General features: G+C 38.1%; 1 protein-coding gene across 3 annotated transcripts in view; it reads right to left on the reverse strand.

Annotated features, from left to right (window-relative positions):
- Positions 1–12,357, reverse strand: part of RNF128 (ring finger protein 128) — a 123,762-nt gene that overhangs the window by 26,544 nt on the left and 84,861 nt on the right. For all 3 annotated transcript variants that reach the window (XM_051968803.1, XM_051968804.1, XM_051968805.1), the window contains exon 2: positions 4,645–4,892. In XM_051968803.1, the coding sequence (XP_051824763.1) occupies positions 4,645–4,892 (248 nt within the window). The remainder of the gene's footprint in view (positions 1–4,644; positions 4,893–12,357) is intronic.

Below are 12,357 nucleotides of genomic sequence, written 5' to 3' on the forward strand. Positions count from 1 at the left end.
CCAAGCCTTCTTTTCTTCAGCCTAACTCCCTGGTTCCTTTAACCCATTCTCATATGGTATAAATTGGAGTTCTGGATACTCTAACCAATCAAGAGGTTTCCTTCTTTAAAACAAAGATCACGTAAGATCTGGATCATAGATTTATTAGTGCTAGAATGAACCTCGTTGATCTAGTCCAAAGGTTCTTAAACTGAGGTCCACACATTCCAATTCAGGATGTGAACTATGAACGTTGATGGGGAGGAGTGCATCTTTATTTTCACTATTTCTAACAGAAAAACAGAATTTCTTTCAATTATGAATGTAGATAATAAGGCATGATTCTAAAAAGAGACCCATAGACTTTGCTAGTCCACACAATAGATTCCACGACACAAAAAAGACTGATATAATCTAATCGCTTTGTTTTTCAGATGAAGAAACTGAGTCCCAGCAAGGAGAAGTGACAAGGTCCCAGAGGCATTGGCTAACAGTTAGGATCTAATTCCAAGTTTTAACTTCAAATTCAGAGTTCATTCCCCTATGCCACAAGGTTTTTTGTTCTGTAAACCCTTTTCAAAAACCCCAAAAAATATATTGCAAACCCCTGGAGAAATTTAATACACTACACATAATATTCTGCAATTATTTACTACTTAAGGAGCCATTTAAGAAGTTTTAGTGTGAACCTTTTGGACCACTATTGTGAACCCCTACAGGTTCTCGAGCTACTAAATGGGAACTACTGCCATAAGTGGTCCTTCAAGAGCTTTGAAATAATAAGGGGAGAAAATGGTTTCAAATATTAGCCAAACACCTGATGTTACCTTCAGGGGGTTAAACAAGGACTGCTGGCTTTCATGATTTGACTAGGGAAAATAAAGTTTACCTGCCTCCACTTGCAAGATTTCATGTGCTCCAACATAGCATTTTCACTCTTTTTGTTGTTGTTTTCTTGCATTTTGTTTTCTTTCTCATTTTTTTCCCTTTTTGATCTGATTCTTTGTGGGCAGCACAATACTTATATAAATATGTATATATATATATTGGATTTATCATATTTTTTAAACATGCTTAACATATATTGGATTACTTGCTAACTAGGGGAGGGGGTGGAGAGAAGTGGGGGGGAAATTTGGAATACAAGGTTTTGCAAGGATCAATGTTGAAAAATTAGCCATGCATATGTTTTGAAAATAAAAGCTTTAACAAAAAAAAAAAAGATTTTATGTGCTTGGTTTCAAAGACTTGTCTTTGTCACGACAAAATTGGTAGTATTGGGGAACTGGTTCTGTCCTAAACAGGGATTGATATGGCCTAGAAACTGGTCTGAGAAAGGGAACTTTTTGTGTGTGTCATGGCCACTTCTTCTTCTTTGGTAGTCTGGAGAAGCCTGGGGATCCCTTCTCCAAATCATGTTTTTAAATTCATAAAATAATAGACAGAGAGTTACAAAGAAAACCAATTATTTTGAAATATAGTTTTCAAATTATTTTTAAAAGCCAAGTTCATGGACTCTCAGATTAAGGTTAGATCTCAGGAGTCAGAAGCACAGTACATTGAAGAGGAAAGGGCTCCTCTATCTGCTCACCATTATTACAACCAGTTACCTATTGCTGGTTTTTTAAAATGTGTTGAAATTCAAAGCTCCAATGGGTATGTGTGTGCCCAAGAGTTCACATTCATCAATAAAGGAGTATATTGTGTCTGTTCTAACTCTTGTTCCCAGGGAACAAGAGAGTAAATACTCAGGATCCTTCTTCTTAGCTTAAACACCCATCATTTAAAGGTGCTAACAGTCCAGGAAATAGGAAGCCACCATTTAATTTAAAAAATCATTCAATTGAGAAGTCCCAAATATGCACGATCTTACATCTTTGTTACTGGCTAATGAGCATCAGCCAGGTGGTGGATGCTCAGCCATAATGAAGACTCTTTCTTATCCATTTCTGTCTTTCCATTGGACTTTTTTTCTATTACTTCTGGTCTCAATATACACCCAACAGCCCCACCTCATGCACATCCATTGACGTTCTTAGTAAAGTTGTCCGACGATGGAGTATCGAGCCCCAAATCCAAGACTTACCTCTTTACAGTATCAGTTTCCTCATTCACAGAACAAGGTCATGACTATTCCTGCTGATATTATAATGAAAATGAAAAAAGTAACAATAAAACCCAGCACCTTAGGGGTGTCCCAATACCACACAAGCCTTAGAAAAGTCAGATCAATTTCTTAATTAGCTAGCTCTTGTTTTTTGCATAATTCAATAGACTTGTTATACTGATATGGGCCCTCAATCCATCAATAAGCATTTCTTCAGGGGCAACTGTGTGTCAAACCCTGAGCTAGGTCCTGGGGATATAGAGACAAAAAATAGTGTGTGCCCCTCAAGGAACTTCCATTTTTGAGGAAGGAGAAAACATGTCCTTATATAATTATGGACAAAATGTAAAGATGAGGTCATTTTGATTGGGATGGCAAACCAGGAAGGGGAAATTAGAAAAGGCTTCATTTGGGAGAAGGGGAGTGATTGATCTGTGCTTTGAAGGGAAATAGGGTTTCTAAGAGACAGAAGTAAGGAGAGAGTACATTCTAGTCCTGGAGAAGAACCTATATAAAGGTAGGGAGGTAGGAAATGGAACGTGCAAGGAACAGCAAGGCAGCCAGTTTGGCTGACCCGAGAGACCATGAAGGGGAGTGATACATAATAGTTGGAATCAGATTGTGAAGGGCTTTAAATTCTAACCAGAGAAATAAATTGATATCTGATCCTAGAGCTAGTAGGGAGCCAGTGGAGGTTATTGAACAAGGGAATAACATGGTCAAACCTGCACTTCAGAAATATTACTGTGACAGCTGTGTGGAAGATGAATTGGAGTGAAGGGACACAAGGCAGGAAACCGATTACAATACAGGTAGAACAGCTATCTGGGTTGAGGGAGAAAAAAGGAGGGAGGGACAGGAAATGGTTTCCATTTTGTCAGCAAAGTATGAGTCAAGGTCCTCTGGCTGAGTGGGTGGAGAAAGGATTGCTGTGGCAGGTTTGAGGAGAGAAAAGAAGGTTTGAAACATATTTTATGGGAAATCTGCTTCAGAATTAATTAATCACAAAGGAGAAAGGACTGTTTTGCTTCAGTGAGGGCCCAATTAATATCTGAGTGGACCCAGTTGCCAAGTCTACATGAATTCTATTACCACAGCACTTTAAAGGAAATAGAGGCAGATGGTGGGAGAAGTCTGGGATTTGTGATTTGGCAAATTTTATAGACCTAGAAGGAAAGGGGTTGAGGAAGAACAACTACTGGCATACTGAATGAGTTAAATATAAGGTCAAAATGGGACTATTTTTCCTACCAGTGTTGTTTATGGATGCACATTTGGAGTATCTCCTGTCTTTGACCTCCATGGGGTTTATGTCCTACAGTATCGGGACTGCTGGCTCACAGTTTATTGGTTTTCCTCACTCAATTCCAAGATGTCATCCTCCACTATTGACCCAATTCAAAACTTTGGTGTATCTCATTAGCATGCTTGCCTTCCCACAGTCTTTCCAGCACTATTTCTGTCCGTTATCCTCTCGGCCAAAAATGATTCTATCTTCCTGGAATGATAACTGTACAGCATGAGACTTTACAAAACATAATTGAAACGGTGTGCCCCAAATGATTTATATTTGTCTTTGAAATGCAGTCACACAATCAGTGAGACTTGCTCTAACAGTCACACAGCCACCCACAATTTAGTATAGCTTGTGACCTGAGAGGGTGGCAAGAAGAATAAATGTGAAATGAGAAAGACTCAATGTTTTGAATAATCTGCAAATCAATAATCTACCCACATATACCCCAAGCACTTTTTAAAAAATCAGACCTGTGCTTTCATTAGGATAGGCAGGCAACAGCCAATGAGAAAAAATTCTCTCAAACACAGCAGGCGCTCCATAACTTATCCCCTTAGGAGAGTTACCTGGGGCCCAGAACTGTTAGGTGACTTGTCCATAGTTACACAGTAATTATTACTCTTATTATCTCAATTTTATGGATGGGTAAAGTGAGCCTCTTGGAGCTTAAGTAACATCAATTACCACCCAGTTAAATAAGGTTCTGAGGCTAGACTTTAATAAGCATGGGTCTGTCTGCTTCTCAGCACAGTGAAGAGAAAGGCAGGCTCTCTATCCATTATGCTCTGCTGGAAAGGGTGCTAACTATTCTCTCTAAATGAGGTCTTAGAGAATTTGGTCAAGGATTAATTTCTGGACAATTTACAAAAGGAAGATTTCAGGAGAAGAGGATGGAAATCGATGTACTCAGAGGTACGGAGGTTAGCAGATAGAGCTAAGGGGATGTGGATTCATATTCTATCTTGACCCTTTTGTAGTTTATGTGATGTCAGACTTAGAGCTTGGAAAAGCCAGGCTTCCTCACCTTTAAAATGGGAATCGTAATATTTACACCACTATACATATATCACAGGGCCATCTTGCAAAATTTAGAATGCCATGGGAATGCATGGTGTTAGCATTATCCAAGCTGGAGATCACTTTATGTGCCATGGAAGTACATAACAAAGCCCACAAGTACCCTGAAATGTGCAACATTCAAACTCCTGGTAAACAGTCCAATGGAATCATAAAAAAGGCTCAGCAAAGAACCATTACAAACCTGTTTCCGGTTTTGAGCCCTGGCATTCCTCAGTCTTCGAGCAGAATAGAAGATAAAGTAGCCCACAGTTGCAGCCGTCACGATGAAGAAGGACACAGAGACAAAGAAGATCGAATAATGATTCATCCAGGGGCCATGTTTTTTCCCTACTTCAATGACCATGGTTACTTGGATGCCTCGTTGAATAGACTGCAAAATTTTGGTGCCTTTCAGATTGCCGATCATGATTGACACAATGTCTCCTGCACCTGTAAAAAAAAATGGGATAGTTTAGCCTATAAAATGTTCACATGGAAAAATAGGTGTAAGGGACTCCTGCCAAGAATAAAACAAAGCATCCTGACAAAGTTAAGATTGCAGAAAAGGAAGTTAATACAGCATGTCTCAAAAGTCGGCTCAAACGGCTTAATCCCGGCCTAAGGCTTTGGCTACTAAGGACTTTTTGTTATTACATGGGCTTCAAGCTATTAAAGCTTAAGCCTGCACTAAGACTTTTTGGGACACCCTGTACTCATAATCAACCATACCCTACCAAGCTATAGAAAGATGGTCAGTCGTTTTAGGGCACAAGGAAACGACACAGGTTATCAGAGGGGAGATAACAGGCTGTATTACTCTATATACTCACATCTGGACTACAAACATCATTAAGTCGAGAATTTATCAAAACTACATAGAACTGAAGAGCACTGGAGGGTGTATGAACTGAGAACCAAGATGTAAGAGAGACACTCAAATATCCTATTTGGAGTTGGATTCCATTAAGGCTTTTTTGCTGTATAGGTTATATAAAGCTTGATTGAGGACAAATGAAAATTGCATACTACCTTGATGGTACAAACCAGTGCATTATGGGATAGAAGCAATTTCATATTTTACTAATGACCCATTCAAAGACCTAGGAATTTCAAGGCTGGAAAACAGCAGAAACAGCACCTAAGGTTCTCTTATGTTGTACATATGCATATATTTAGTAGTGTGTGTATGTATGTATGTGTGTGTGTGTGTGTGTGTGTATAAAAGCATCTGCATATATACAGATATAGATAAACATGCATTAAATAACATGGAAGTCTAAATTATTTAAAACTAAATGTAGCTTATAGTAGTATGAACTTATAAATACATTGAGTTTTACATAATCAAATTATTCAGAGGAAGAAAAAAAATCATCTTAAACCCAAAGGAGATAAATCTATACTTATTTTCAAGACTTTAATACCTCTCTAAATATTCTTCAAAGGTAGTAGTCTAAGTCATTATTCTCCACTATGGTCAAAGGCTACAAATGGGCTATATTCAAAGTAAGAAATCTAACAACCAGAAGAAAAATTGCTTGAAATCACTAAGAATTTTTTTAAAATGCAAATGAATGTAACTCAGAAATTCCACCTTATTCACATCCTTTAGATGGCAAAGATGACGAATAAAATTACGAAAACAGGCACACTAATGCACCATTGATGGAGCTGTGAATTGTTCCAAGTCATTCTAGAAAGCAATTTCAAACTATATCCAAGAAGTCATATTCCCTTTGTTTCATCTATACCACCCCCAAGTCTATAACCCAAAGAGATCAAAGAAAGAGGAAATGGACCCATATGTGCAAAAGGATTTTATAGTAATTCTTTTCACAGTAGCCGAAGCTGTAACTAAAACAGTGCTGCCCACCTATTGGGGAATGATTAAACAATTTATGTTATATTTTAACATGTATAACATATACTGGATTGCTTGCCATTTAGGGGAGGAGGGAGGGGAAAGGAAGAGAAAATCTGAAACAAAAGGCTATGCAAGGGTCAATGCTGTCAAATTATCCATGCATATGTTTTGAAAATAAAAAGCTTTAAAAATTAAAAGAAAAAACAATTTATGTTATATGAATGTAATGGCCCATTACTGTTTGGTTAGAAATGACAAAATGGACAATTTCCGAGGCAACCAGCAAGGAAGGCCTCTATGACCGATGCATGGTGAAGCGAGTGGAATTAGGAGAACAATTTATACAATGGTAACACTATAAAGAAAAACAACTTTAAAGGTCTTAAGAACTCTGATTTAGTGATTAAATCAAGGCCAGAGAACTGACAATGAAACATGTTGCCTACCTCTTGCTAGAGAAGGATTGGATTTAAAATATAAAACAACATACGTTTTTGGCCACGATCAATCAATCAGAAAACATTTATTAAGCACCTAGCATTTGCTAGGCACCGTGCTGAGCACTGGGAATTTATTTTGTTGGACTGTGCATATGCATTATGAGGCTGATTTTTCACTTTTTTATTATTCAATTGGGGGAGGCAGTAGGGAGAAATAATAAATACATCTAAAAATAAAACCAACAAAAGTCTAGCAAACTGCCAAAATGGAATAGGTCAGTCCATTAGTGAAAATAACCAGAGGTAGATGGGAAAAAAAAAGTTGGAAGAAAAGCTTATATTGAACACAGCTTTAAAAAACCAAACTAGGCAGATGATGGCTATTGCTAGGACAAATCCGTCTCCTTGCTCCTCGCCTTATTCTAGGCTTAAGCCCACAGAAGGCTAAACCTCTCTGCTTACTCTAACATTTCTAATTCAACAAAGGCTATTTACCAAGCACCATCAGAAACCCTAAGATTCTATAAGATACTGAATATATTTTATCCTATAGGCAATCTGAGAGTTCCTTAGCCTGGCACTTAATTTAAGGCCCTTCACAATCAGTGTCTCCCTCCCCCACCTCCCCCCGCTCCTGGCACCCAAACCTGGCTTATCCGACTTTATTTTACTTTAAATTTCCTTCATTATTGTTTCAGACAAATTGGACCCATCATTATTCTCCTGTAGTGACCTGAATATCTTGATGCAAACCACCCCCAGGTTTCTTATTCTCACTCTTTGGTCTATGTTTCCTTAGCTACTAGTACAGGGCCTAGAATAGAGTATATTTTTTTCTGTATTTATATTGTATTCCAGATTCCATATTAGTAGCTAAGGATAGATACATGGGCCAAAGAGTGAGAAGTAAAGAAAAAAATGCTTGCTGGCGGTGAATATTTTTGCTTTTTTGTTTTTGTTTATAATCTATGACGATCATTGTCTGGGGCAACTAAGTGATGCTACAGTGGATAGAACCCTGGGCTGGGAATCAGGAAGACTCATCTTCCTGAATTCAAATCTGGCCTCACACATTTACTAGCTGAGTGACCATGGACAAGTCACTTTACTCTGCTTCAGTTTCCTCATCTGTAAAATAAGCAGGAGAAGGAAATGCCAAACTACTCTTTGCCAAGAAAACCTCAACTGGGGTCACAAAGAATCAGACATAACTGAAGCAACTCAACAACAATAAACCATTGTTTATGTAGTGCTCTTGACACTGCTTACATGGTAATTCATGAAGTCATTAGCTTCTATTTGCTCAATTCTAATTTTTAAGGAATTCTTTTCCTCAGTGAGCTTTTGTACCTCCTTTCCCAATCATCTGATTTTGTTTTTTAAAGCATTCTTCTCATTAGCTCTTTGTATTTCCTTTTGTACCACTCTCCATTCTTTTCCCAATTTTTCCTCTACCTCTGTTACTTGATTTTCAAAATCCCTTTTGACCTCTTCCATGAACCGAGCCCAATTCTTATTTTTCTTGGAGGTTTTGGATGTAAGAGATTTAACTTTGTTATCATTTTCTGAGTGTATGTTTTGATCTTCCTTGTCACCATAGCAACTTTTAATGGTCGGGAACTTTTTCTGTTGTCTGCTCATTTTCCTAGCCTATTTCTTGACTTTTAACTCTGTTAAAGTAGGGTTCTGTTTCCAGAGTGGAGGGTGCACTATCCTAAGCTTCAGGGATTTTGTGCAGCTGTTTTCAGAGATCCTTCTAGGAACCTAACCACAAGCCCTCTTTTTTGCTCTGGAGCTGTTAGGAGTGTCCTTGTCCCATCGTAGCTGTAATACCTAATGTGCTAAAGCAACAGAATTCTGCTTTATTTAAAGTCATTATTTAAAGGGATTTGGAGCAGTTTGGGGATGAGCTTGGGTAAATTCCTGTCTTTACTCCACCATCCTGACTCTGCCATCTTGGCTCCATCTCCCTTTACATAGTAATTCAAAGAAGTATTTCCAAATTTTTCTTAATTCTTCATATTTGTCAATACATAACACAGTAGTATCACAGGAGTAACATCTACCCCATTCAGACTAAGCTACTTTCCCCCCTAAAAAGCAATATAAAGCATTCTCAGGATTGGTCCAGATGACTGAGAGTCAAACCACTGACATAGCTTCCTCATCACCCATTAGAGGAGGAGTTGTGGGCTCCTCATGTTTAATTTAGCACTGCTGACCAGGGTACTGCGAATTGGGAAGGAAGGGAGCTATACCTAACTGCACCGATGGTGGATCTTTGCCTAGCGGCTAGCCTTTCCATACTATTGTGAGCATGGAATCTTTTGTTATCTGCTACTTAGTTGGCTCACAAGTGTCTCATTTTGTTCCAATCCCAATCCAGAGTCATTGCACTGTCCAGAGTCAGGCCTGGCCTAGAAGAGGTGGAAAGAATGCTGGATTAGAAGGCAGGAAATCTGGGTTTAAAGCCAACCTGTGTTCTTAAACAAGTCACATCCTTCCCTTTATCCATTCTCCATATACAACTGCCAAAACATGCTCCTAAGATACAAATCTGACTAGGCCCCATTTCCCTGTTTAAGAAGCTTCAGGTGCTCTCCATTGTCTATGTCATTTAGAGCTGTTCTCCAACTTGCTCTTGCCTACCTTTCTGGGCTTATTTCCTTAGGAACACAATATGCCAGCCAAACTGGACTACCAGCCATTGTTCTAACTCAGATATTTTCCCTTCGGTGCACAAGCCAACCCCTATACTTGAAATATATTCCTTCTTCAGTTTCAATATCCTTGTCTTCTTTTGAGATTAAACTTGGCTGCTGTCTGTCCAAGAAACCTTCCCTGAGACCTCAGGCTATTAATGATTTTTCCCTGTCTCAATTTTTTTTGTCTTACATGTGATTTGTGCCTATTTTTCCCCTAGCAGAATGTAAGGAGCTTGAGGATATGGGCTGTTTCTTTTTTGTGTTGCATCACCAGTGCCTGGCCCATAATAGACATTTAATAAGTGTCTGTTGATTGAGCATTGATAGTATCAATTTTGATATCTAATGGATCTGTGTTTTCATTGTACCAAGTTATAATAGAACCAAATGAATCTTTGAATCTCCTGAAGGGTGTTCATTATAATCTGATTTTTTCCCTATCATCACTACACCTAAAACAATGTTGTCAGGAGACAGATTGGGAACGAACAAGAATACGGCAAAATATAGCTCAAGGGCTTCATTGGAAAGATGTCCCCCATTTGCAACATCAATGTCCTCACCTCTAATTTCAAAACAGCAAGAATTGTGCCAAACTGAGTCATTAAATAAGAGCCAGAAGATAAGAAGCATCTCTACACAATGTAACGCCATCTGAAATAACAGCAGATCTGCCTGAAGTGCACATTCATTCTAACCTTCCTCACCTCTAGAGGACAGGCACCCAGCAAGAACAACCTTATATTTCAAGCTTCCATTGCAGTGGTTGTTCCCTCACAGCACTTAAACACCAACCCCCCATCTATATATTCCAACAAGTGGAAAATACAGAAGTACCCAGACTTTAATGGAAAGGAGGCAAGACCATTGAGGGGTGCAAATGGTGGTGAAGAGAAGACTCAAAAGTGCTGAGGAGCCAGAGGGGAAGAGGCTTCTGTGACCAAATTAAAGGAAGACATATCTATCTATCTATATCTATATCTATATATTATTTTTAGTTGAGAGATTTTATTCAACAGGCATTAATAAATAATAAAAAAATAAAATGATCATCAAATATGTGCTCCAGTTTGTGTTAGTTTAAAAGATACAGAAAATGAATATTACATCATCAATGTAAATCTTTAAAGATTATAAATTGCAGATAAGTATCTGACTTACATCAGTAGAGACAATTCTTCCTACAAAAATCCTCTCTACTAATGTAATCCATATATTCAGTCCTTATCCTATCTAAACTAGAGAAGAGACGGGAGAAGTTGAATTTATTTTTGTTCCAGAGAGCAGGAATTGGGCAAAAGGATGATTGAAATCATATAAAGGTGCATATTTTTTGCTTCACTACAAGTAACTAGACCTTGTCCAATGATGGAATGTTCCACTTTGTGGAATAGGGAGCATCTTTTAAGTAATCCTTCTTTGGGGATCACACAACATTTTCACATTGTTAGAAATTGAAGGAAGACATATTATTAGTTGTTGTTCATTTTTTATAGTCAGGACCAATGATACCACTGTGTTGGGGTCAAGGTCCAGTGTGTTTGCCTGCGGTTGATCAGTCCCATACAAATTTGGAAGGCTCTACTACAGGCTGAGCACAAATAGTCCGTTTGAACATTTGAACATCAATTAGAGCAAATGGGGAAATTTTGGATTCTCTGGATAAGTTCTCTTATCTTGGCAGTATACTTTTCAGGGATGTACTCATAGATGATGAGGTTGATGTACACATTTGCCTGTGCTAGCTCAGTTTTGAGGAGGCTCCAAAAGAAAGTGTAAGAAAGAGGGGATAATAGACTGCCCACCCAATACTAGAAGTCTACAGAGCTGTTGTGCTGACTTCATTGTTGTATTCCTGTTAAAACCTTGATAGTTTACCAGCTCCACGCCAAGAAACTGAATCGCTTCCATTTCAATTGTCTTAGGAAGATTCTGAAGATCACCTGGCAGTGTAAGATACCAGACATTAGGTCCTGCCAAGAAATGGAAGATATAAAACCAGATGATAATGCTCCCATTGAGCTCACATAGCCCTCATCATGAAGAAACCCAGGGTCCTGAGCAGGAGAAAATACTTGCCATGGAGGTGCGAGAAAGGTCAGTGTGCAGCCCCGATGCAGGGCACCAGAATAAAAGAGGAAGGTTGATAATCCCAAAAGGCAATCAAAAAGTCAAGCCTATTCTCCCAAGCAGATAAGCCAAGTGGGAGAGTTGGAAATATAGATGGGAAAATAAGCCAGAAAGGTCACAATACAATGAATAAGTATATGCCATTAGAGAAGATCACCAATGATCACCAGTGAAAAAGAAAACAAGAAAACTAATTAAACAAGATTCTTCGACATAATGGAACAGCAATAATTACCTGATGTCGTATAAGGTTCAAAAGAAAGATGAGAGGGAACATTAATATAGCATCATAAGGTTTTCAAAGCACTTTGCTAATATTATCTCATTTGGTCCTCACTAGAACTCAGTAAGGTAGGTACTTTTAATAATTATCCTCATTTTACAGATAAGAAAACTTATCTAAGTCTGCGAGAGGTTAAATGATTTGCCCAGGATTACGAAATTAATAAGTATTTGAGACTGGATCTGAATTTAGATCTTTCTTACTTCAAAATCCACTGTTCTACATACTATATCATTTAATTGCCTCACATAAAATTATGAAAAAATAGGAAATTAGAGTGCAAAAAAGTACACAAAGAAATCACTAAGAAAAACGAGAGTAAATAACGTAGAAAATACAAGAGTATTTTTTTGAAAATGTAAAGTCTCTGAAGAAGAAAATGTTAAGTTTAGAACTTAAAATACAGATATGATAGAAGATCTGACAAAAAGTAAAAGCAAAGAATGGCAACAATGGAAAAACACAAGACTTGATCTATACAAGCCAAAGTAAC

The sequence above is a fragment of the Antechinus flavipes genome, chromosome X (genome assembly GCF_016432865.1).
Source record: "Antechinus flavipes isolate AdamAnt ecotype Samford, QLD, Australia chromosome X, AdamAnt_v2, whole genome shotgun sequence".
NCBI classification, from domain to species: domain Eukaryota; kingdom Metazoa; phylum Chordata; class Mammalia; order Dasyuromorphia; family Dasyuridae; genus Antechinus; species Antechinus flavipes.